The sequence below is a fragment of the Zeus faber genome (genome assembly GCF_960531495.2).
Source record: "Zeus faber genome assembly, chromosome: 9".
Taxonomy (NCBI): domain Eukaryota; kingdom Metazoa; phylum Chordata; class Actinopteri; order Zeiformes; family Zeidae; genus Zeus; species Zeus faber.
Window position 1 is genome coordinate 2214065 of NC_137197.1, and position 26761 is coordinate 2240825.

Here is a 26761-nt window from a genome sequence, read left to right on the forward strand (position 1 = left end):
GAGGGATGGATGAAGGGAGGGAGGGATGGAGGAATGGAGGGAGGGATGGAGGGATGGAGGGAGGGAGGAATGGAGGGATGGAGGGATGAGGGATGGAGGGATGGAGGGAGAGAGGGAGAGAGGGAGGGATGGAGGAATGGAGGGATGGATGGATGAAGGGAGGGAGGGATGGAGGAATGGAGGGAGGGATGGATGAAGGGAGGGAGGGATGGAGGAATGGAGGGAGGGATGGAGGGATGGAGGGAGGGAGGGAGGGAGGGATGTGTGGAGGGAGGGAGGGATGGAGGGGTGGAGGGATGTGTGGAGGGAGGGAGGGATGGAGGGATGGAGGGAGGGATGGAGGGATGGATGGAGAGAGGGAGAGAGGGAGGGATGGAGGAATGGAGGGATGGATGGATGAAGGGAGGGAGGGATGGAGGAATGGAGGGAGGGATGGATGAAGGGAGGGAGGGATGGAGGGATGGAGGGAGGGAGGAATGGAGGGATGGAGGGATGAGGGATGGAGGGATGGAGGGAGGGAGGGATGGATGGAGGGATGGATGGATGGAGGGAGGGAGGGATGGAGGGATGGAGGGATGGATGGAGGGATGGAGGGATGGATGGAGGGATGGATGGATGGATGGAGGGATGGATGGAGGGATGGAGGGATGGATAGAGGAATGGATGGAGGGATGGATGGAGGGATGGATGGAGGGATGGATGGAGGGATGGATAGAGGAATGGAGGGAGGGATGGATGGAGGGATGGATGGAGGGATGGATGGAGGGATGGATAGAGGAATGGAGGGAGGGATGGGTGGAGGGATGGATGGAGGGATGGGTGGAGGGATGGATGGAGGGATGGAGGGATGGATAGAGGAATGGAGGGAGGGATGGAGGGATGGATGGAGGGATGGATGGAGGGATGGAGGGATGAGGGATGGAGGGATGGAGGGAGGGAGGGATGGATGGAGGGAGGGAGGGATGGAGGGATGGAGGGATGGATGGAGGGATGGAGGGATGGATAGAGGAATGGATGGAGGGATGGATGGAGGGATGGATAGAGGAATGGAGGGAGGGATGGATGGAGGGATGGATGGAGGGATGGATGGAGGGATGGATGGAGGGATGGAGGGATGGATGGAGGGATGGAGGGATGGATGGAGGGATGGATGGAGGGCATGGCTTCGTGCATGGCATGGCATTCTTTCATTCACTCTTCCATTCTTTCTTTCATTCATTCTTTCATTGATGGAGGGATTTATTTCAGTAAACTATTCGACTATAAAACCGTAATAACAGGGCCTGCATTCTGCAAATCAAACTGTCTGTTGCTCTGCTGTCTGTCTGTCTGTCTCTCTGCCTGTCTCACCTACAGCGGTGTAGTGGGCGTGGAAGCCGGTGTAGCGCTCCTCGTTGGAGAAGTCGGAGGTGAAGAGGAGGCTGATGGAGTTCCTGGAGGAGGAGACCACCTGCTGAGAGGGAACCTGCTCGGTGTCTGTCTGCTCCTGGCCGCAGAAGACGGCCAGGAGCACGCCCTGCTCCTCCACCTGGAGACAGGACACAGAGTACACAGAAAGTACTCGCTGTGCAAAGTACACACATGGAACAGGGACAACTGGACCTCAGTACAACAGTACCAGCATAGTAGTTAGTACTTTGTTATTACAGGGGAAGGATGTTTAGGCACTCCAGGTCACCTGGGAAAGGGCGGGGCAAGGTGGAACTCCATCTAAGGGCATATAAGTCACACACAGGGGGAGGTTCCTCCACCTTGTTGTCATCAGATGAAGATAAAAAATGTCCACGACAGTAAAGTTTGGTGTTTAATTCTATGATGAATATATTCTGAAGGAGAAGCTCAAACAGCGTAAACTTTGTCTCCAAGTGTGTGTGTGTGTGTGGTGTGTGGTGTGTGTGTGTGTGTGTGTGTGTGTGTGTGGTGTGTGGTGTGTGTGTGTGTGTATGTGTGTGTGTGTGTGTGTGTGTGTGTGTGTGTGTGTGTGTGGTGTGTGTACGTGTGGGGGGGGGGGGTTATCTAAAGTTGGAGGCAGTTTGTTTACTTTACTTTGTTTACATTGACAATGTCAATGAACGACAAGGCACACCATGTGTGTGTGTGCGTGTGTGTGTGCGCGTGTGTGTGTGCGTGTGTGTGTGTGTGTGTGTGTGTGTGTGTGTGTGTGTGTGTGTGTGTGTGTGTGTGTGTGTGTGTAAACACAAAGGGATTCTCTTTACTATGAAATCTAATTTCATGCAAATCAGTGCAGCTCCGCCCTTTTTGTCCGGCAGCAACACACTCAACTCAACGCACACACTGAGTCGCTTCATAACCTTTGGTATTTTTTATTTAGTTATTGTAACATAAGTAAAAAATACCAAATAAAAATAATAATAGTATAAATACCAAAGACTGTGGATCTGAGCAGATGAGCAGAACCACAAACACACACTCCGAAACAACTTTCTCTCAGACTTAAATCATACGTCCCCACTTTGGGAGAAACGCATGCAGACTCGGAGCAGTGCATTATGGGAAGGCGGTCACCTGGCCCTCCATTGTGTCTTGCAGCTGCTGAGGGCCTGTTGCCATGGCAGCATGTGGCTCATTAGAATATGAATGTGAACCGGTCGGATTGAATAAAAACTAAAGACAATCAGGTCCGACAGAATCTACTGACTGTCCATCGCCCTCTGACTACAACACACTGAGTCCTGCAAAGTTCCTCCGGTCGGAGGAAACTCCGTCAGGTTTCCCTCAGTCGTAGCGTCACTGTCGAAATGCATGCTGGGAAATCTGGTAAGGCACCAAGCGACGCACCCTCCATATTTATGGAGCAGTGAGAACATCCTGGTACTTGGAGAACCACGAAAAGACGACGTCAGGAGAGAGAACAACGTAGAGACAAGACAAGAGTACGGAGCCTGACAAACTCTGCACACACACACACACACACAGCTGGAGGACGTGTGCTACCTTGACGTAGTCGTATTCACAGAGGTAGGACGGTTCGAGGTCAAAGTGGCTGAAGTAGAGCTGGATCTGATAACCTTCCGGGACGCTGAGGTTCCACCTCACCTCCGTCTCTCGGGGATAAGGGTCCGGGAAGTTTGGAGACCGCAGGCTGCCGTACATGTCGGACAGAGAGAAGAACTGAGCGCTGGCGGCCGCCACCGAGAGGAGCAGGACAGGAAGCCTGAAAAGGAGGAACCGGATTAATATTTATATCAATATCTATACGTTGACATTCCAGGATCTGCGCTCTGCTGGTTTGAACCCTGCGTGGCTGATCGCTCCTACCAGGTCACAGGGAGATGATCTCCGTCCAGACCACCCGGTCTAAACACCTGGTGTCCCTCAGGGCTCCGCCTCGGGCCCCTTGCTGTTCTCCCTCAGCTCTGATCTCCTCCCACGGCTTCCTCCATCAGTGTGCAGATGACACTTCACTTTACACCTCCTTCCCCCTCAGACGCTCAGTGTCCGGATGTCTCCGCTCCACCTTGAGATCAATCTGGACTCAACACAACTCCTTGTTCTTCCTGGGAAAGTTTGCCCTCACACAGAGCTCCATTACTCTTGAGAACTCCGCTGTTCCACCCTTTCTGACTCACAGGAAACCTGAGGGTGATCCTGGACAACAGCTGATCTGGCTGGACTTCCTGTCATTAGACCTCCACAGCGGATCCAGAAGCTGCATCCATCCGGAGTGCAACCAACCGATATCCTCCCATGTCATCACCCTCCTCCAGGCTCCTCCAGGCTCTTCCAGGCTCCTCCAGGCTCTTCCAGGCTCCTCCGGGCTCTTCACTGGCCACTACATGTCTGTCTAGGACCTTGGTGCGGGCCAACAGGGCGCTGAATGGAACAGTTTGAAGAATCTTCTGTCGGCTCCCCCACCCCATGACCCGCCTCACCTCCAGCACCGCAGTGGTGGAACTAGCTGCATCTCCGAGCTCCACCTGCACTTGTCCTCCTCCTCAGAAGGACCTTCATCCTCCGCTTCTTCTCTGATCTCTGAGGTGCTTCTTACTGAAGGCTCCACTACGACTGAGAGATGATTTAGAACGTATCTGTTAAATGATTACATGTAGTGGTAGTAGTAGTAGTAGTAGCAGTGTAGTATTAGTAGTACTAGTGTAGTAGTAGTAGTAGTAGTAGTAGCAGTGTAGTATTAGTAGTATTAGTGTAGTAGTAGGACTGGTACTAATAGCAGCAGTGGTGCTTTAACCTCATGCAGGGAGGTTATCAAGCAGCTTCTCAGCTTTGATACATTCCAGAAACACTCTCACAGGAAAACTCATGAATTGTGTTGCTGTAGGAACGTGTCACAGGTTTCCAAGGTTACGTAAATAACATTGTTTTGTATCAACAAGGTCGGTTCCTCCAAAGGTTCTTAGAACTTCCTGCCGTGCGAAAGCGTTTTCTGGGACTGATTATACACCTCGGGGTCTTGCGAAGCGCAATACGAGTTACAGTTTTCCGAGTTTCCTTTAAACGCAGCATCAGCTCGGGTTGTCGGTCTACGCCTAGCGACCGCCCTCAGTCCACAGCGCGCAGGCGCCGGATGCCGATGAGTCCGAGAGACCGATCCTGGATTTATAGAAGCTCCGATGCCCATGTCACAAAGAGCTCCGCCCCTCAAACTAATCCGACCAACTTCTGGAAAATTTACGACAGTTTTTCACTCATTTCTGCTACAGATATAGATCGATATTGATCAAACTGGAACAACAAGACGTCTGAAAGGTCTCGGTTCTAATGAGACCTCAACCATATCTGTGAGTACTGAGGTTGTCGTGTTCCAGACACTGTCAGCCCAAAGAATGCCAAGAAGAAAAATAGCAATAAAAATTGTAGCAAAAACATTCAATAAGTGTTATAGTATTAAATACATATAAATACATTACTGCATTTTTTTGTGAAAAGTAACGCAGTACAAATACAACAGCTTTTTGGAACCATTTTAAAAGTTTTTCCTCTTTTCACACACACATTCACACACACACACTCACACACACACACTCACACTCACACACACACACACACTCACACACACTCACACTCACACACACACACACACTCACACACACACACTCACACTCACACACACACACACTCACACACACACACACACTCACACTCACACACACACACACACACACACACTCACACTCACACACACACACACACACACTCACACACACACACTCACACTCACACACACACACACTCACACACACACACTCACACTCACACACACACACACACTCACACACACTCACACTCACACACACACTCACACACACACACACACGGAAGTGATTCACCAGGTTGAGAAGAAACTGAAGCTTCAGGGGAAACAAACAAAGTCAGAATTTAAACAAAACATTTCATCAAGAATGCAAGTAAATGTTGAACATCTCACCTCATGTTTGTTCAGAGTCCAAATAAACCACAAGTTTATCAACCACTGATCCCCCTCTGTCTTTCCCTCTGTCCGTCTCTCTCTCTTCTGTCTTTCTTAACCAAGCGAATGTGTTGCTGCTTGTATGTAAACATTGTGTGTGTGTGTGTGTGTGTGTGTAGTTGCAGCCAGTTGATCCCGACACATGGTCACAGCTCCCCCTGGCGGTGCATTCAGACACTGCAGTTTACTAATAAACAATATTCTGCTGAGGGGCTGCACTCTCTCCTTTTGCGGAGTAGCCCAGGGTGAGAGGCGCCGGGCGGGTGTGGCGATGCTCACGAGCCCCAGGCTGAGTGCCGCTGTGTTGGAGTTCTCCCCAGTGAACGACAGGGTCGCCTCTAGCCGACTACAAGTTGCTAAGGGGAAAGCTCCGACTGTTGTGTGTGCTTATGCATTGAACACCAGTTCAGAGTATTCAGCCTTCTTGGAGTCTCTGGGTGGCGTCATGGAAGGGGCTCCGTCTAGGGACTCTATAGTTCTACTGGGAGACTTCAACGCTCACGTGGGCAACGATGGAGAAACCTGGAAGGGGGTGATTGGGAGGAACGGCCTGCCTGATCTGAATCCAAGTGGTGCTTTGTTATTGGACTTCTGTGCTAGTCTTGGATTGGCCATAGCGAACACCATGTTCGAGCATAGGGTGGCTCATAAGTGTATCTGGTACCAGACCACCTTAGGTCAAAGAACGATGATCGACTTTGTGGTCATGTCATCAGATCTGCGGCTGTAGCAGAGCTGTCAACTGAACACCACCTGGCGGTGAGTTGGATCAGATGGCGGGAGAGGCTGCCAGACAGACCTGGTAAACCCAAACGCGTAGTGAGGGTGAACTGGGAACACCTGGTGGATGCCCCTGTCCGCAAGGTCTTCAACTCCAACCTCCGGAAGAATTTTTCGCGCACCCTGGGGGAGGTTGGGGACATGGAATCCGAGTGGGTCATGCTCAAAACCTCCATTGCAGAGGCGGCTGCTAGGAGCTGTGGTCGGAAGGTAGTCGGAGCCTGTCGTGGCGGTAACCCAAGAAGCCGTTGGTGGACACCAGCCGTGAAGGAAGCCGTCCGTCAAGCTGAAGAAGGAGGCCTTTCGGGTTTGGCTGGCCCAGGGGTCTTCCAAGGCAGCAGACAGGTACCGGCAGACTAGAAGGGCTGTGGCTTCGGTGGTCGCTGAAGCAAAAACCCGGGTGTGGGAGGAGATCGGGGAGGATATGGAGAAGGACTTTCGGTCCTGTTCGGCGACTCAGAAAGGAAAAGCAGGATGTGGCTCAGGCTGTGTTCAGCTGGGGAGGAGAACTGCTGACCCGGACTGGAGATATTGTCGGGCGGTGGAAAGAGCACTTTGAGGAACTCTTGAACCCCATCAATACGTCCTCAGGGGAAGAGGCAGAGTCTGAAGACTCGGGGGAAGTCTTGTCCATATGCCTTGCAGACCTCGCTGAGGCAGTCAAAAAGCTCCTCGGTGGCAAGGCGCCAGGGGTGCGTGAGATTTGGCCCGAGATGCTGAAGGCTCTGGACATTGATGGGCTGTCTTGGTTGACACGTCTCTTCAGTGTCACGTGGACAGCCTCCCAGGAAAGTTTACTTCAGGGTGCTGGAAAGGAGGCCCCGGCCGATTGTCGAACCTCAGATTCAGGAGGAGCAATGCGGATTCCGTCCTGGACGTGGAACAGTGGGCCAGCTCTTTACCCTTGCAGGGTTGCTGGGGCGGTCGTGGGAGTTTGCCCATCCAGTCAAAATGGTTTTTGTGGACCTGGAGAAGGCTTTTGACCGTGTACCTTGGGCGGGGGTTACTGAGGGAGTATGGGGTACCGGGGCTCGGACCCTAACCCCACCCATCCACCTTCTTCCATTGCTCCATGGTCTGGTTCTGACGCTCATGCATCCATTGTAGGTGCTTTCAGGGGTGGACAGGGGTCAGCATGGACACTGTGAGCTCCCATACGCAGCAAGCTGCCATGCACTGTGTTCTACACCTTTCTATCATAGCAACATCCACTGTTTTAACACTTTGTGCTGCAGTAGTTCTTCTGTGGAATAGAACCAGACGGACTAGACTTCACTCCCCACGTGCATCAAAGCGGTCGTCCTTCCTTGGACACTTTTGGTAGTAACCACTGCACAGCGGGAACAGCCACAAGACCTGTGCTTGTGGAGATGCTCTGACCCAGTCGTCCAGCATCACAATGTGCTCCTTGTCAAAGTGGCTCAGATCCTTACGCTGCTTCAACACATCAACTTCAACAACTCACTCTTCACCTGCTGCTGCATATAATAATTATATATAACAGTATGTATATAATAATAATATATAACAGTATACATCTTATAATATATAAGACTATATATCTAATAATAATATATAACAGTATATATCTAATAATAATACATAACAATATATGTGTCTAATAATAATATATAACATTATATATGTAATAATAATACATCACAGTATATATGTAATAATAATATATAACAGTATATATGTAATAATAATATATAACAGTATATATCTAATAATAATAATACATAACAGTATATACATATATATATATAAAACAGTGTATATCTAATAATAATATATAACAGTATATATATATATAAATATATAACAGTATATATATATATATATATAATAATATATAACAGAATATATATCTAATAATAATAATATATAACAGTATATATATAATAATATTATATAACAGTATATATATAATAATAATAATGATATATAACAGTATTATATATCTATATACTGTAATATCTAACAGTATAATAATAATAATAATAATAATAATAATAATAATAATAATAATAATAATATATCCCACTCCTTGACAGGTGCCATTGGAACCAGGTGATGCATGTTCTTCACTTCACCTGTCACTGGTTTAATGTTGTGGCTGAACTGTGTATTAACACAGTCACCACAGTAGTAACCACCCACAGGGCTGGACAATCTGACAACACAATAGAATATTATAATATATAAGACCTAACGATGACACACAACCTAATGATAAGCAACAAATATAACCCCAAGAGCAACAGAAAAACGATCAAAATGAAAAATATAAAGACCCTCAAAAACCAGGGAAAATGTCGTCATACACAATAAGTAATTCAATAACTCTGATGAATGAAATCAATGAACCTGAAGATAAGGAAAATAAATAATCTGCCTCCGACAGGAAGACAGTTTAAAAGTAGTCAAAGTATATTTAGAGAATAAAGCCAATTTCGGCTTTATTCTCTAAATTATTCTTCCACTTTAAGATTTGAGACATAAAATGAAACACGGTCCCCTGTGGTCCTTGTGGTCCCTGTGGTCCCCGTGGCCCCTTTGTGGTCCCCGTGGTCCCTGTGGCCCCTGTGATCCCCGTGGCCCCTGTGGTCGCTGTGATCCCCGTGGCCCCTGTGGTCGCTGTGATCCCAGTGGTCCCTGTGGTCCCTGTGGCCCCTGTGGTCCCCGTGGTCCCTGTGGCCCCTGTGATCCCCGTGGCCTCTGTGGTCGCTGTGATCCCTGTGGCCCCTGTGGTCGCTGTGATCCCAGTGGTCCCTGTGGTCCCTGTGGCCCCTGTGGTCCCCGTGGTCCCTGTGGCCCCTGTGATCCCCGTGGCCTCTGTGGTCGCTGTGATCCCTGTGGCCCCTGTGGTCGCTGTGATCTGCGCCTCCCTCCCCCGCACCTTGGACCCGTTGCAGTTCGCGTACCGGCAAAACAGATCCACGGATGACGCGGTCTCCCAGGTACTGCACACCACGCTCACGCACCTGGATGGCCAGAAGGGGGCCTATGTGAGAATGCTGTTCATTGATTATAGTTCAGCTTTCAACACCATAGTCCCCACCAGACTGGCTGTCAAGCTGATGGAGCTAGGATTGAATGGTCCGCTGTGCACCTGGATCCTGGACTTCCTCACAGGCCGCCCCCAGGTGGTCAGGGTGGGGAAGTACATGTCAAGCTCCCTCACCCTGAACACAGGATCCCCCCAGGGTTGCGTCCTCAGCCCCCTACTGTACTCCCTGTACACACATGACTGTGTGGCCAGGTCCAGCTCCAACACCATCATCAAGTTTGCTGACGACACCGTGGTCGTGGGCCTGATCACCGACTGCGATGAGAAGGCCTACCGCGAGGAGGTGGCTGACCTGTCACTCTGGTGCCAGGACAACAGCCTCCACCTGAACGTCAGCAAAACCAAGGAGCTGATTGTGGACTTTAGGCGTGGATCACAATCGAGGACGCACGCGCCGTTGTGGATTAATGGGACTTCTGTCGATAGGGTGAGCAGCTTCAGATATCTGGGAGTCCACATCACAGAGGACTTAACATGGACTGTTCACACAGACACTCTGGTGAGAAAGGCGAGGCAGCGTCTCTACCACCTCAGGCAGCTGGGGAAATTCCGGGTCTGGGTGAGGATCCTCAAGTCCTTCTACTCTGGAGCAGTGGAGAGCATCCTGACAGGCAACATCACTGCCTGGTTTGGGAACTGTACTGCCCAGGACAGGCGGGCCCTGCAGAGGGTGTTGTATATGAAAGTGACGAATAACAATCTTGAATCTTGAATCTTGAATCCCAGTGGTCCCTGTGGCCCCTGTGGTCCCTGTGGCCCCTGTGGTCGCTGTGGCCCCTGTGGTCGCTGTGGCCCCTGTGGTCGCTGTGGCCCCTGTGTTGCTCTTTCAAACAGACCACCAGGCTCAAGTTCTTCTTCTGTCCTTCCTTCTCCGGACGCCAGGTGGCGCTACAGCGCTGCGGTAGCAGCCGCACCTGAGTAGCCGGGAACCCGGAAGTGGTTCCGCTTGTGACTGTCATGGCGGAAAGCTGCCTCTGTTGTGCTTCGAGGCGCCGGGCTTCCTTGACTCTGGACGCGTTTCAGCGCTGAGGCGGGGGGGACGCGGGGACGCTGCTATAATACTTTAATACGAGTGTCCCTCCATCTTGTCGACGCTTTCATACGAGTGTTCCTCCATCATCTTGACACCTCGCAGCGCCATTTAGCGGCTAGTTAGCACTGGGAGCTAACCAGGTAGCAGCGTGATGGCGGCTGGTTCTGCTCAGACTCAGGTCGGAGATGTGGAGGAAGATGCTTCTCAGCTCGTCTTTCCAAAGGGTATAACAACTCATTCACGTATTTAATCGTTTTATTTTATTTAGCATTTGTAATATATATATATATATATATATATATATATATATATATACACACACACACACACACACACACAGTCAGTGTGCACTTCGTTAGGTACACTTGTACATCCAGTGTAATCCAGTACACCAGCTCAGCCATTGATTTTGCTTTGTGTCGCCTATAATGTTCAGGGCTTTTTGACACGGGCATAGAAGGTGTTAATTCATTGATGGTGGTGTTGTACTGAGCTGCATTATATTCAGAGGTGTTTCTAATATCCTATCCCCCTGACCAGAAAACTAGAAGCACCTCATAAACACGTCATTGTGTTTACACATTTCCAACCCTATGTCAACAAAAACTGAACATTATAAACTTTGTCAAAGTAGAATTCATAGCAGAACTGGTGTATTTAATTACATGGGATTGTACAGGTGTAAAGTTCGAGATTATACCAGATAAAGTGCACACTGAGTATATATCCACCGACCATCCACATCATTAAAACCAGTGACAGGTGAAGGAAAGAACATTGATCATCTGGTTCCAATGGCACCTGTGAAGGAGTGGGATATATTATTGTTATTTTATATACAGTTATATATATATATACAGTTATATATATATACTGTTATATATTATTATATATAATGTTATATAGTTCAAGTTCAAGAGATTATTTGTCACATACATATACATACGGTCATACATATATGCAGTGAAATGTCATGACACCCGGTGATGACGCACAATAAGCTCTATAAATACTAAAAAATACCAAAATGTGCGTAATCGACACAAGGTGCTCGCGCAGGCAGCCGCAAGGGGAGGCGCCACAATCACGATTCTGGGTTCTATAATTATATAATATATTATTATATATAATGTTATATGTAATTATTATATATATACAGTTATATATTATTATATATACTGTTATATATTATTATTATATACATAGTGATATATATTATGTATATACTGTTATTTATTATTATGTATATACTGTTATATATTATTATTTTATATATACTGTTATATATTATTAGATATATACTGTAATATATTATTATTTTATATCTAGTGTTATACATTATTATTAGATATATAGTCGTATATATTATTAGATGTTTACTGTTGTATATTATTATTAGATATGTAGTGTTGTATATGATATATATATGAGGCAGCAGGTGAAGAGTGAGTTGTTGAAGTTGATGTGTTGAAGCAGCGTAAGGATCTGAGCCACTTTGACAAGGAGCACATTGTGATGCTGGACGACTGGGTCAGAGCATCTTCACAAGCACAGGTCTTGTGGCTGTTCCCGCTCTGCAGTGGTTACTACCAAAAGTGTCCAAGGAAGGACGACCGCTGAACTGGCCACAAGGTCATGGGGCCCAAGGCTCATTGATGCACATGGGGAGTGAAGTCTAGTCCGTCTGGTTCTATTCCACAGAAGAACTACTGCAGCACAAAGTGGTGGAACAGTGAATGTTGCTATGATAGAAAGGTGTAGAACACACAGTGCATGGCAGCTTGCTGCGTATGGGAGCTCACAGTGTCCATGCTGACCCCTGTCCACCCCTGAAAGCACCTACAATGGACGCGTGAGCGTCACAACTGGACCATGGAGCAATGGAAGAAGGTGGAGGTCTGATGAATCACCTTTTCTTCTACATCATGTGGATTGGCGGGGTTAGGGTCCGATCCCATGGAGGATGTGCTGGAACAACAAGCCTGATCCATGGGGCCCCACCTCCAACTTGCAGGACTTAAAGGATCTGCTGCTTACGTCTTGGTGCCAGATACCACAGGACACCTTCAGAGTCTGGTGGAGTCACTGCCTCCACGTCACAGCTGTTTTGGGGACACGAGGGGGAGCTACACAGTGTTAGTGTTATTAGTGGTGCTTTTATGTTGTGGTTGATCGGTGTTTATATATAACTTGTAATATGCAAATTGTTGCTGGAGTTGTTTTTGTTTTGTCTTTTTTGCTTACTTGAGGTTTAAGTAATTTTTTAGGTTTGTTGTTTATTGCCAATTTCTTTTAATTGTTTTGTGATTCTCTGTTAATGTGTGTGCTGCTATAACACGCTAAAGGCTCTATGTTAAAATAATGCTCGCTGATCTTGCGTTCTAACCTGTGTCTGGTGCAGAGTTTGAGAACGCAGAGACGCTGCTCAACTCGGAGGTGCACATGCTGCTGGAGCATCGCAAGCAGCAGAACGAGAGCGCAGAGGACGAGCAGGAGCTTTCCGAGGTCTTCATCAAGACACTCAACTACACCGCCAGGTTCAGCAGATTCAAGAACAGAGAGACCATCGCCAGCGTGCGCAGGTTTGTGTTTGTCTAGTTCAACGGCATCCCAGCAAAATGATGGACAGCCAAACGTAACTGTTCTGACTTCCAAGATGTTAGAGAATGTCCAGCAATGAATGTTTGGATCCTCGTTGCACCGTTTCTCCCTGAGCAGAGGACGATGGAGATGACTGTTGTTATTGGTTGTTTGGAAGTTTATCTTAGAACCTTGAAGTTAAATTCTGTGTGTGTGTCTGTGTGTGTGTGTGTGTGTGTGTGTGTGTGTGTGTGTGTGCGCGCGCGCTCAGTCTGCTTCTCCAGAAGAAGCTGCATAAGTTTGAGTTGGCCAGTTTGGCGAACCTCTGTCCCGAGGCGGCGGAGGAGGCCAAAGCTCTGATCCCCAGGTCAGCAGCACCATGAGCACATTACACAGTACTACACAGTATATACTACACAATATATTAAAACAGATTTGATGAAGAAGTTGAGGGGATAGAATGCAAGGCTGTCAATATCTTCATCCGCAAAAATAAATTCTCAGCAAGTTTTGAGTCAAGCTACTGCAAAATCAAGCTTCAATAAGACACTGTTGTGGAAATTCCAGGCACTCGGGCGGTGGTCGACGGGCGGTGGTCGAGGGATGGGGTGACATAGTTCAGGTCACACAGAAGATACAACAACTGTATCTTAGTCTAAGTTTATTGTTTAGAAGATGGCGATCAGAAGGAAGCACTTTACCTGTGCTTCCTTCCACATACTACATAGTACCAGTAGAAAGCTGCTCCCCCGAAGCAGCCGGCGGGGGGGGGGTCAAAGGCAGCTGCAATTGTTTCAGCAGTTTCAACATCTTCAACATCTCGGTTTAACAACTTGTCGTGACCTGTCCGAGAAAAACCCAGGGCCACCAGTACAACATGTTGGTGGTGTTAGTGAAGCCTTCTGCGGTTCCAAGCGGACGTAGCATTAGTTCAGTATTTTTCCGTTGCACTGTTAAATCATTTCAAACCAGTATTCTGTGTCAATGTATTGAATTGATTTGGTAAAAGCAGCTTTGTTTGCTCGTCAGTCTGGAGGGACGATTCGAGGACGAGGAGCTGCAGCAGATTCTGGACGACATCCAGACCAAGAGGAGCTTCCAGTACTGATGCTGCTGGAAATGGATCTACTGGTCTCCAACGTGAGAGGGAGGGCGGCCATATTGTGGACTGTGCTTTGTTTTTTTAGGACTGAGAGCGATGACATCACGGTGATGACATCATCATTCCAACATTCCCTTTGAGTTTGTCAATAAATTTCACAACATTTTTTAAATCCAGACTCTGTCTTTTATTGGTACCAAGACTGCCTGTCTAACAGCCCGCTGCCTGTCTGCCTGTCTGACATCTTGTCTTTCTGTAGTGTGTTCTGAATCCACCAGACACTAGCATTAGCTGCAGCCTCCTGTTGGGTCCGCTCTGCCTCTGATGCAGTGGAGCAGCTTCCTGTTCCTAACAGGAAACAGGAAGCGGTCAGGCATCGATGCAGTAGTCGACAGCGCCCTGAGCGTCCAGCGCCTCGGGCAGAACGCCGACGGGCGTCTGCGTCATCCTGACGGAGTTCCTGCCGAACAGACTGCGCTCGTATGCCGCCAGCTGCCTCCAGAAGCCGGCGTTGGGGCGGATGAAGGGTCGGTTCTCCAGAACCCACTCGTACGCCTGACGCAGACTGACGCCTTTACACCTGCAGTCCATCAGAGACAAGGATGGGATGACATCATCATTCTGCTGGAGATCTGACCTGCTGCTGCATTCCCGTGGAAGTCAGAACTCTTAGAACGGCCGGTTTAGTCAGAATTTCAGGTCAGGTCGCTCAAGTTTCCCCGACATAACGGAGCTGTTGTCATAGCGACATGGCACAATACACCGTTGAACTTAAACCAGGTTCCACCTGCAGGGGATTTTATTACAAAAAACTCTTAACTTGGATCTAGACGGCTCTTCACTTTTGGAGAAATCACAAGCTGTTCTCCAAAACCAAGGGATGGAACGGGGGATTGGTGAGTTTCACAGGAGCTAGGCTAGTTGTGGCACGGTGGCACAGCATTGCACTGCTGCCTCACAGCAAGAAGGTCCTGGGCTCGATTCCCGCCTGGGGCGCTGTTGGCACCGTGCTCCGGTGGGTTATCTCCCAAACAGGAGCCTTTCTGGGTGGAGTCTGCATGTTCTCCCCATGGTCACATGGGGTTTCCTCCACCTAACATCAGTAAGGACCCCCCTCAAAAACATGCACCCATCATGGTCTGACCAGCGATCGACACTTATCACCTGGTCCCCGGGCGCGTCCACCAATGCTGCCCACTGCTCCTGCTGTGCCCCCGGAGGAAGCACATGCCAGGATGGGTTAAACGCAGCGGCCTCATTACACTGGCCACCATCCAAAAGTGTGTGTGCGGGCCGTGTGTGACGATTAAAGATTGTTCTTCTTCTAGTTTATCCCCTCTGCAGCCATGCATTGTGCACAGTTAGCATGCAGGTTGTCAATGGAATCGGTATCAACCTTCTCATCTAGGCAAGAGACAAAAAGCTAATTTACCCCCAAAACAGTTTGTCCGGGTCCTACCTCATCAGGTAGGCCATGACCAGTGCCGGGGACCGGCTCCGCCCCGCTGAGCAGTGCACCAGTGTGCTCCCTGAGCGGTTACCCTCGATCCGCTCCGCCACCGCCTCGAAGTAGCAGCTGAGGGGGGCGTGGGGTCGGTCCGGGACCGCCACGCTCAGCACCTCCACCGGGGGGAGGTGTGGGTAGACCACCTCCTGCCCGCTGGCGTTAACGATGAGCGTGATGTGCCTGCTGGTGACCAAGCTGGGGTTCTGGGCCGCCTCCAGGCCGCTCAGAAACAGGTTGGATGTGATTTGAGAGACAGACATACTGCGGGTGGAGTCCGGGTCCAGTCACAGTGTGGAAGCACTCCTCCAACCTGTGGAGTGGAGACGTACAGCTGTGATTATGAGATCTGGACCGGAGAGTTGGCACTGCCTCAAAATAAAACAAACAAAAGGAAAGAACGTTTTATGGATTTGGGCTTTGACTTTGGCAGGAAGCTCCACCTGCTCTGGACTATTTATACCCAACGTGTGCAGATCTGACGTGGACGAACACAACATTATTTTCAGAATTAGAAAACATACACTGCTGTTTTTACAATGGTGGTATTCTTGTGGAAAATTCCAACCATTTGATTTTGTTGATCAGATCTAGAGATCGATAGATAGATGGATGATAGATATTAATTGATTATTATTTTTTTCAATAACAATGGTGCAGCTGTGTAGAAAACAGGGTATTATCGCATTTCTGAAAGTGCAGTAGATGATAGAACAGAATATAAATTGAATGTACAGGCGTAGTATAAAAACAGAACAATCACAGAAGAACACAAACACCTCAATGCGCTGATCCAGACGCGTAATAACAACGCCGCCATCTTTGTGCGGTGTTTTACTGCCGTATTGCACCGTTCTGACTGGTACGACGCCTGCCACTGGTTGATTATCTCAGTCGGGATTCTCTTCCCTTTCCGCCATCTGCGTGTTACCGTTTTCAAAGTCCCCGTCGCCAAAGGAATCAACAACAACCTCCAATTTGAAAGTATTTTTGTCACAAGAAATTCCACGTGCTTTCATATCCTTTCACATGGAAACAACAGTTAAAACCAAACAGCGAAATCTAACTGTCCTATAGCAGTGACATGCACCGCGGCAAGATGGCGGCGCTAATGACGTATCCCGACGGGGGTGTCAGCGAATGCAGTCTCGGAACCCATCGGCAAATCGGTCTGACGTCGAGTTAACTTTCTTTATCGGTTTCTTTTATACTTAATTTAATTCTTAATACTTGTGGAACAATCAGGTCGGAGACGCCAATCCAACTTGATTCTCGCGTGCGAAGTTGCTAATCGGACTGTTTACAATGACGGACGCACGGAAGAGGAAGTCTTGGCCCGGACACCCGCTGGCTACACCGGAAGCCCAAAAACAAGGAGCCGCTGTCCCCAGATTCTATCGTCGTCGGAGCGATGGACGCCTGCTTCGAGGCCTCTGGCTTTCTTCAACATGGAAACCCAACACGGTTGGACATTAACCTTCAGTCTGGAGTTGTTACTGGGACCATTCTCCTCCTGGGAACGACACGTTTTAACAGGAAACGCACCGACCGGAAGTCTCCGTCATGGAAGTGAGGGCTGCGCATGGCTGCCCCCTGGAGGAAGGAGGACCATGGTGGCAAAAAAACCCGTGTGAAGTGCATTGCACCTGAGAGGTGAATAGTCATGTTTCCCATGTTACCTTTTTAAAAAATCTATATATATATTCTATCCACCAACTGAATTACGTTTTAGGAATCAGTTAGTTTATTTAGTTCATTAGTTATTGACCAGTTTGAACTTATTGTACATAATCAAGTCATGCGTTGGAATGACATTTCCCTACAGCCAGGCAGCCTGAACGACTTCATCCTGAAAGAGCTAAAAACAAATCACTAAGAATGACATGAAAAACATGGCTCCCACGTTCCCTTTTGACCGCTGCATTGTTCACTGCACAAATCAACATCACAATTCTGTTTACTATTTTCGTTGAATTTAGGTTCATGTTGGAAAAAGTCTCTCTCTCTCTCTCTCTCTCTCTCTCTCTCTCTCTCTCTCTCTCTCTCTCTCTCTCTCTCTCTCTCTCTCTCTCTCTCTCTCTCTCTCTCTCTCTCTCTCTCTCTCTCTCTCTCTCTCTCTCTCTCTCTCTCTCTCTCTCTCTCTTAGGAGGATCAGGCTGCCTTGGAGTTGTCTGTTTTTTGTTATTCTCCAGATCGTGAAGGCCAGACCACACTCCCTTCTTCTCCAGTTTGTGTATAGAGCTAAGACAACATACACCAGTACCTTTAGTTGCTAATGTAAAGCCAGGTGCTAATGTTTTGAGACATCCAGAATACTCCTTTCTGTTCCCAGTTACTGCTGATCTACTTCAGACAGTGCTTCTCCGTTCCCCTGTAACAAAGAGATGTTCATGGTAGTGAAAAACATCTGCCAGCTGTGCATGCCTGCTCTTATATACTGTAGTTATCTTGCACCATAACATTGTGAATTGTGAAAGCGCCCAAACTGTAACTTCTCAGTATTAACCCCCCCCCCACACACACATCATGTATTATTGTATGAGGGATGAAACATGATCTAGGGGTGTAGTTACAAGACGATGCCTAGCTCTTTGTATGTAAAAGCACTCCCTCTACACAAATGTACACGGAGAGACTGCAGTTTGAGTCAGGAATTTGTCTCCATAATCCTGTGGTTCAAAAAATGTTTGGATGGTTTTCCTAAAATATGTCATCGCCCATGGGAGACACAAATGGCATCGCAGGTATTTGCACTGCTGCCTTGCTCAAGTAATGGGCCTATGTCCATGCCAAAGTGAATGTGCTAAGTTGAGTTCCTATAATCCTTACATTTATTTTACTGTTGACATTGATTCAGCTGTTCTCCTGTGTGAGAACGCTGATGTATCTTGAGATTTCCTGATTGCCGGAATCCTTTCCCACACTGTTGACATTTGTAAGGCTGTTCTCCTGTGTGAGTACGTTGATGTATCTTGAGATTTCCTGGTTGCTTGAATCCTTTCCCACACAGCTGACATTTGTATGGCCGCTCTCCTGTGTGAATACGCTGATGTTCCTTGAGATATCCTGATCGACTGAATCCTTTCCCACACTGTTGACATTTGTACGGCCGTTCTCCTGTGTGAATATGCTGATGTACCTTGAGATGAGCTGGTCGCCTAAATGCTTTCCCACACAGCTGACATTTGTACAGCTGTTCTCCTGTGTGAATATGCTGATGAATCTCGAGACTTCTTGAATGCTCAAATCCTTTCCCACACTGTTGACATTTGTACAGCCGTTGTGCTGTGTGAATACGCTGATGTTCCTTGAGAGATCCTGATCGACTGAATCCTTTCCCACACTGTTGACATTTGTAGGGCCATTCTCCTGTGTGAGTACGCTGATGTATCTTGAGATTCCCTGAAAGACTGAATCCTTTCCCACACTGCTGACATTTGTAGGGCTGTTCTCCTGTGTGAATACGCTGATGTATCTTCAGATGAGCTGGTCGCCTAAATTCTTTCCCACACCGTTGACATTTGTACGGCCGCTCTCCTGTGTGAATACGCTGATGTTCCTTGAGATATCCTGATCGATTGAATCCTTTCCCACACAGCTGACATTTGTATGGCTGTTCTCCTGTGTGAGTATGCTGATGAATCTCGAGACTTCCTGAATGCTTAAATCCTTTCCCACACTGTTGACATTTGTACGGCCGTTCTCCTGTGTGAATACGCTGATGTTCCTTGAGAGATCCTGATCGACTGAATCCTTTTCCACACTGTTGACATTTGTACGGCTGTTCTCCTGTGTGAGTACGCTGATGTTCCTTGAGATTCCCTGAATACTTGAACCCTTTCCCACACTGTTGACATTTGTACGGCCGTTCTCCTGTGTGACTACGCTGATGTATCATGCGGTTTCTTGATCTACTGAATCCTTTCCCACAAAGCTGACATTTGTATGGCTGGTCTCCTGTGTGAAGAAAGAAATAAAGAAAAGTATGGAATACACAGAAAAAGTCAGATGGTATGAATAATTTAGGATGTTAAGAAAAAAAACCTGTAAAGCACTGTACCTTGAGAAAATGTTTGGAGTAGAAGGAAGAGGTAAACCTATTATTTAATCAAACTATGCATGTCAAAGATTAATTAGTATTGTGACTGTCTGTAGTCTTGATATCATTTTGTTTTATTATTCTTAAATCCCGCAATATTAAGGATATCATAACCTGCCAACATTGATCCAGTCACATGGAGGGGATTAAACAGCACAAATTGGGAAGAGAAAATAATAAAATGTTACCTGACTGAGGTTCTCTGCTCTCCATCAAATCATCACTATCTTCAGTCTCAGTTTCAGAAGAATCTGAAGAGAGGAGCTTCTCATCACAATATGATTCTGAATCAGAAGCTGGATCTAAGCTCCCAGCTGCTCCTGATATTCCACAGTCCTCTCCACCAGTTTCTGGATTAATCTGTTCAGTTGAGGTGCTGGCTAGAGGTTCTGCCTCTGTGTTCTCCTCAGTTTGGCTTTCATTAAGCTGGGACCACTGAGTGCTCTCCTCACTCTTCACACAGACAGGAAGGAATGGGAACTCGGTCCAGAGGTCCTCCTCTTCCTCTTTAATGTGTGGAGGCTCTGGCTCCACCTTGACCAGACTGGGGCTCCACTCATGCTGCTCAGAGGGAAGCTCCTCTTTACAGACAGAGAGCTGCTGGAGGTCTGGAGGCAACACTGAAACACAGACACACAGTCAGGGAAGAAAACCAGGATAGTGTGTCCAAGCTGAGGTGAGAGGGCTCTTTCATAGTCACACATTCAGCACTCTGAAAATATCTCAAGACAAATCAAAGATTTTATATAAAGCACCAAGTGAATCACATTGTGTGTCAATGTGTGAAACCTCCAGATTGCATCGTTCTGCTCCATACATTTTAGAAAAGCATTACGTTCTATAACCTATTTGGATTCATATTGTTTATTATTCATATTTCTCTTTTCCCCGAAATGATTTAGCTTTCTCCCCATTTTAACTGTATAGGACAGAAGGAAAGTCACGAGCCATGATTTTATAGTTTACAATTTCAAGTTTATCTCACTACACTGACAATGTTATTCAGTCAAAATGAAGAAGATAAGATGTATTTAATAAAGCAGAGTTCCTCTTCATACAGACAGACAGACAGACAGAGAGATGTATGTGATGAAGCAGTGTCTCTTCATACAGACAGACAGACAGACAGACAGATAGATGTATGTAATAAAGTAGTGTCTCTTCATACATACAGACAGACAGACAGACAGATAGATGTATGTCATAAAGTAGTGTCTCTTCATACAGACAGACAGATAGATGTATGTCATAAAGTAGTGTCTCTTCATACAGACAGACAGACAGATAGATGTATGTCATAAAGTAGTGTCTCTTCATACAGACAGACAGATAGATGTATGTCATAAAGTAGTGTCTCTTCATTCAGACAGACAGATAGATGTATGTCATAAAGTAGTGTCTCTTCATACAGACAGACAGATAGATGTATGTCATAAAGTAGTGTCTCTTCATACAGACAGACAGACAGATAGATGTATGTCATAAAGTAGTGTCTCTTCATACAGACAGACAGATAGATGTATGTCATAAAGTAGTGTCTCTTCATACAGACAGACAGACAGATAGATGTATGTCATAAAGTAGTGTCTCTTCATACAGACAGACAGATAGATGTATGTCATAAAGTAGTGTCTCTTCATTCAGACAGACAGATAGATGTATGTCATAAAGTAGTGTCTCTTCATACAGACAGACAGATAGATGTATGTCATAAAGTAGTGTCTCTTCATACAGACAGACAGACAGATAGATGTATGTCATAAAGTAGTGTCTCTTCATACAGACAGACAGATAGATGTATGTCATAAAGTAGTGTCTCTTCATACAGACAGACAGACAGATAGATGTATGTCATAAAGTAGTGTCTCTTCATACAGACAGACAGATAGATGTATGTCATAAAGTAGTGTCTCTTCATACAGACAGACAGATAGATGTATGTCATAAAGTAGTGTCTCTTCATACAGACAGATAGATGTATGTCATAAAGTAGTGTCTCTTCATACAGACAGACAGATAGATGTATGTCATAAAGTAGTGTCTCTTCATACAGACAGACAGACAGATAGATGTATGTCATAAAGTAGTGTCTCTTCATACAGACAGACAGATAGATGTATGTCATAAAGTAGTGTCTCTTCATACAGACAGACAGACAGACAGATAGATGTATGTCATAAAGTAGTGTCTCTTCATACAGACAGACAGACAGATAGATGTATGTAATAAAGTAGTGTCTCTTCATACAGACAGACAGACAGATATATGTATGTCATAAAGTAGTGTCCCTTCATACAGACAGACAGACAGATAGATAGATGTATGTCATAAAGTAGTGTCTCTTCATACAGACAGACAGACAGATAGATGTATGTCATAAAGTAGTGTCCCTTCATACAGACAGACAGACAGATAGATAGATGTATGTCATAAAGTAGTGTCTCTTCATACAGACAGACAGACAGAAAGATGTATGTCATAAAGTAGTGTCTCTTCATACAGACAGACAGACAGATAGATGTATGTCATAAAGTAGTGTCTCTTCATACAGACAGACAGACAGATAGATGTATGTAATAAAGTAGTGTCTCTTCATACAGACAGACAGACAGACAGATAGATGTATGTCATAAAGTAGTGTCTCTTCATACAGACAGACAGACAGATAGATGTATGTAATAAAGTAGTGTCTCTTCATACAGACAGACAGACAGACAGACAGATAGATGTATGTCATAAAGTAGTGTCTCTTCATACAGACAGACAGATAGATGTATGTCATAAAGTAGTGTCTCTTCATACAGACAGACAGACAGATAGATGTATGTCATAAAGTAGTGTCTCTTCATACAGACAGACAGACAGACAGATGTATGTAATAAAGTAGTGTCTCTTCATACAGACAGACAGACAGATAGATGTATGTCATAAAGTAGTGTCTCTTCATACAGACAGACAGACAGATAGATGTATGTCATAAAGTAGTGTCTCTTCATACAGACCTGCTCTGTGTAGCTTGACTTCAGGTGTCAGTATTAAATACAGTAGTTTGTTCAGCCTGCAGAGCTCCTGGTTCGAGCGCCCCAGTCTGTTCTCACAATCCACCACAGATTCTTCTAAATGTCTGACAATGTCTTTGTCTGCTGCTGCTGCCAGTTTCTCGCTCAATAAAACTCTCACTTCTTTAGCTACTTTTACCTTTTCACAGACAAATAAAAGCTCTTCAACCGCAGCAACCATTCGCTCTTGTACACAAACAGTGAAAAGAGGGAGCTGCTCGGCCATTGTTTCTTCTTCTTCTTCTTCTTCTTCTTCTTCTTCTTCGTGTTGACATCCAGCTTTGATGCATTAGCGCCACCGTTTGCTCCGGAGTGTACATCACACGCGAGACTTCGAATCTAAATGCTTCAAAATAATTCATCAATCAAATTAAAAAATGTTTAAATTTCATTTTAAAAATAGTAAAAAATACAATTTGAAAACCACACAGGCCCAAAACGACATTTTATCCTCCATGCTTTTCAAACTAGTCCTACCATAAAATCCTGTTCCATGTCCCAACACCTGTCCCTGCTTATGCATCACATCCCATAATAGCTGTGTTCAGTGCACAACGCCCCAACCTGTCAAGACAGTTTCCCTCTCTGTCCCACCTTCCTCACCACGTCCGCTTGTTGCTTTTTCCCAGGTGACACATTTAACCTCTGCTTTACTCCTTCTCGTCTGCATTTCTATATTTGCTTTGTTTAAAGACCCCCCCACCCTCCATGCGCTGACCCCTGACCCCTGACCCTGACCCTGACCCCTGACCCCTGACCCCTGACCCTGACCCCTGACCTCCCACCTCCAAACAACAGGTTTGATGAACAGTTTGAGGTTTAAAACTGCAGTTTACACTCCAGAGCAGTCGATGGCGCTAATGCACCCTAACGTGGTTTGTCAAGCAGCATTAAAACAACAAAGAAGAAGAAGAAGCAGAAGAAGAAACAATGGCCGAGCAGCTCCCTCTTTTCACTGTTTGTGTACAAGAGCGAATGGTTGCTGCGGTTGAAGAGCTTTTATTTGTCTGTGAAAAGGTAAAAGTAGCTAAAGAAGTGAGAGTTTTATTGAGCGAGAAACTGGCAGCAGCAGCAGACAAAGACATTGTCAGACATTTAGAAGAATCTGTGGTGGATTGTGAGAACAGACTGGGGCGCTCGAACCAGGAGCTCTGCAGGCTGAACAAACTACTGTATTTAATACTGACACCTGAAGTCAAGCTACACAGAGCAGGTCTGTATGAAGAGACACTACTTTATGACATACATCTATCTGTCTGTCTGTCTGTATGAAGAGACACTACTTTATTACATACATCTATCTGTCTGTCTGTCTGTATGAAGAGACACTACTTTATTACATACATCTATCTGTCTGTCTGTCTGTATGAAGAGACACTACTTTATGACATACATCTATCTGTCTGTCTGTCTGTATGAAGAGACACTACTTTATGACATACATCTATCTGTCTGTCTGTCTGTCTGTATGAAGAGACACTACTTTATGACATACATCTATCTGTCTGTCTGTCTGTATGAAGAGACACTACTTTATGACATACATCTATCTGTCTGTCTGTCTGTATGAAGAGACACTACTTTATGACATACATCTATCTGTCTGTCTGTCTGTATGAAGAGACACTACTTTATTACATACATCTGTCTGTCTGTCTGTCTGTATGAAGAGACACTACTTTATGACATACATCTATCTGTCTGTCTGTCTGTATGAAGAGACACTACTTTATGACATACATCTATCTGTCTGTCTGTATGAAGAGACACTACTTTATGACATACATCTATCTATCTGTCTGTCTGTCTGTATGAAGAGACACTACTTTATTACATACATCTGTCTGTCTGTCTGTCTGTATGAAGAGACACTACATTATTACATACATCTATCTGTCTGTCTGTCTGTATGAAGAGACACTACTTTATGACATACATCTATCTGTCTGTCTGTCTGTATGAAGAGACACTACTTTATGACATACATCTATCTGTCTGTCTGTATGAAGAGACACTACTTTATGACATACATCTATCTATCTGTCTGTCTGTCTGTATGAAGAGACACTACTTTATTACATACATCTGTCTGTCTGTCTGTCTGTATGAAGAGACACTACTTTATGACATACATCTATCAGGGGATGGTAGCTCAGGCGGTAGAGCTGGTGGTCTAGTGATCTAAAGGTTGCTGGTTCGATCCCAGGCTCCTCCTGCTAGCATGCTGTAGTGTCCTTGAGCAAGACACTTAACCCCTCATTGCTCCTGATGGCTGCGTCCGTCGGTGTTTGAATAATTGTAAGTGGCTTTGGATAAAAGCGTCTGATAAATGACTAAATGTAATGTAAATGTATCTGTCTGCCTGTCTGTATGAAGAGACACTACTTTATGACATACATCTATCTGTCTGTCTGTATGAAGAGACACTACTTTATGACATACATCTATCTGTCTGTCTGTCTGTCTGTATGAAGAGACACTACTTTATGACATACATCTATCTGTCTGTCTGTCTGTATGAAGAGACACTACTTTATGACATACATCTATCTGTCTGTCTGTCTGTCTGTCTGAAGAGACACTACTTTATGACATACATCTATCTGTCTGTCTGTCTGTCTGTATGAAGAGACACTACTTTATTACATACATCTATCTGTCTGTCTGTTTGTATGAAGAGACACTACTTTATGACATACATCTATCTGTCTGTCTGTCTGTCTGTATGAAGAGACACTACTTTATGACATACATCTATCTGTCTGTCTGTCTGTATGAAGAGACACTACTTTATGACATACATCTATCTGTCTGTCTGTCTGTATGAAGAGACACTACTTTATGACATACATCTATCTGTCTGTCTGTCTGTATGAAGAGACACTACTTCATGACATACATCTATCTGTCTGTCTGTCTGTCTGTATGAAGAGACACTACTTCATGACATACATCTATCTGTCTGAAAATAAGGATTTCAAATTGAGAACAAAAATGCAGATTTTAAAATCTTTATTAATGTTTTAATATGTATGAAAAAGTTTTGTCATCGATAGTGAAATCCTTTCCTTTTAATTATGAATAATATTTATCTGACAATGTCATTCAGGGGAACAGTGATAGATTTTGTGAATGATTTGTTTATTTACTATATTAACATTATTAACAGTTTATAGATAGTAATAGTTTGACCCCCACAATCATGTGCTTCTTTAAAATTGTTAATGGCATCGTCATCAATATCAACTATTTTGGCATTTCTCCTCTCATTGTTAGTATTTAACACCCAACACGTCATGCTCAGGAGTGGAGAAAAAAGCTGGACAATGTCTAAAAGGTCTTTCCTGTGAAGGTGTTTTGATCCTTGTTGTATCCTCAACTTCACAAACAAAAATGATCAAAAAAACCTGCATTACACAGATCACTGTCCCTAACCACTATCCAGCGAAACCACAGCCAAGGGAACAGGCTTGGCAGAATCAGCGTGGAAAGAAGACCCTGTTGAGCTTGACTATAGTCCGGCGCTGTGAAGAGACACGAGAGGTGTAGCATAAGCAGAGGCCTCGGTCGCCGGTGAAATACCACTACTCATTTTTTCACTTACCCGGGGAGGCGGGAGGTGGAATTTCCCTTTGGGGATTAATAAAGTATCTTTATCTTTATCTTTATCACGGTGCTAAGGTGTCAGAGTGCTTTGATGTCACAGTACTATGATGTCATGGTCCCAATTGGGGGGGGGGGTTACGACCAGCACATAAACAAAGTAGCTTCATCTCGGAGAGACAGAACAATGTCTCAATCAGTGTCTACCCAGCAAACATGAACTAACACATAATAAATATGAAGTCAGAGGTACTGCCAACTTTTTGAAATATTGTAATTAGCGTTTTAATGGTATTTTATTTAAAAGTAAATGGAGGAAAGGCATATGGAACATCAGAACTATAATTCATAGGACATTAAGTCAGGATCAATTAATTTTGAAGCATTGATACCACATTTTGACTGAAGAACATTCTAAACTTGAAATTGTAAGCAATAAAATCATGGCTGGTGACTTATCAAACTGACAAGACTGAAAACGC

At 45.6% G+C, this 26761-nt stretch overlaps 4 protein-coding genes across 4 annotated transcripts in view; 1 reads left to right on the top strand and 3 right to left on the bottom strand.

The window, feature by feature from the left end:
- Positions 1-3114, bottom strand: part of masp1 (MBL associated serine protease 1) — a gene marked incomplete at both ends in the record, with an annotated part of 22348 nt that extends 19234 nt beyond the window's left edge. Inside the window, 2 exons of the mRNA XM_080007307.1 lie at positions 1351-1528; positions 2956-3114. Coding sequence (XP_079863433.1) covers positions 1351-1528; positions 2956-3114 — 337 coding nt within the window. The remainder of the gene's footprint in view (positions 1-1350; positions 1529-2955) is intronic.
- A 7152-nt stretch (positions 3115-10266) lies between these two features.
- polr2d (RNA polymerase II subunit D) lies at positions 10267-14180 on the top strand. The gene is made up of 4 exons (XM_080007551.1): positions 10267-10556; positions 12734-12914; positions 13184-13279; positions 13942-14180. Exons 1-4 carry the CDS (start codon positions 10484-10486, stop codon positions 14018-14020), a joined length of 429 nt encoding a protein of 142 aa, XP_079863677.1. The 5' UTR covers positions 10267-10483; the 3' UTR covers positions 14021-14180.
- Positions 14181-14284: 104 nt separating this feature from the next.
- Positions 14285-17062, bottom strand: LOC307235163 (dual specificity protein phosphatase 14). Its single transcript, XM_080007162.1, has 3 exons — positions 16996-17062; positions 15474-15831; positions 14285-14594 (listed from the first exon to the last, which is right to left on the bottom strand). The coding sequence occupies exons 2-3, from the start codon at positions 15779-15781 to the stop codon at positions 14384-14386; spliced, it is 519 nt and encodes a 172-aa protein (XP_079863288.1). The 5' UTR covers positions 15782-15831; positions 16996-17062; the 3' UTR covers positions 14285-14383.
- A 671-nt stretch (positions 17063-17733) lies between these two features.
- LOC307235125 (uncharacterized protein) lies at positions 17734-19814 on the bottom strand. The gene is made up of 2 exons (XM_080007114.1): positions 19806-19814; positions 17734-19475 (listed from the first exon to the last, which is right to left on the bottom strand). Exon 2 carries the CDS (start codon positions 19414-19416, stop codon positions 18355-18357), a length of 1062 nt encoding a protein of 353 aa, XP_079863240.1. The 5' UTR covers positions 19417-19475; positions 19806-19814; the 3' UTR covers positions 17734-18354.
- Between the last annotated feature and the right edge of the window lie 6947 nt (positions 19815-26761).

What these genes read in the sequence shown, in the direction of transcription:
- polr2d (XM_080007551.1), top strand. Translation starts at nt 10,484, where the DNA reads ATGGCGGCTGGTTCTGCTCAGACTCAGGTCGGAGATGTGGAGGAAGAT. An exon ending in ACCATCGCCAGCGTGCGCAG is followed by an intron (nt 12,915 to 13,183) that starts GTTTGTGTTTGT and finishes GCGCGCGCTCAG; the next exon opens with TCTGCTTCTCCAGAAGAAGC. An exon ending in GCCAAAGCTCTGATCCCCAG is followed by an intron (nt 13,280 to 13,941) that starts GTCAGCAGCACC and finishes TTTGCTCGTCAG; the next exon opens with TCTGGAGGGACGATTCGAGG.
- LOC307235125 (XM_080007114.1), bottom strand. Translation starts at nt 19,416, where the DNA reads ATGATACATCAGCGTAGTCACACAGGAGAACGGCCGTACAAATGTCAA.
- LOC307235163 (XM_080007162.1), bottom strand. Translation starts at nt 15,781, where the DNA reads ATGTCTGTCTCTCAAATCACATCCAACCTGTTTCTGAGCGGCCTGGAG. An exon ending in GTCATGGCCTACCTGATGAG is followed by an intron (nt 14,595 to 15,473) that starts GTAGGACCCGGA and finishes GATGGACTGCAG; the next exon opens with GTGTAAAGGCGTCAGTCTGC.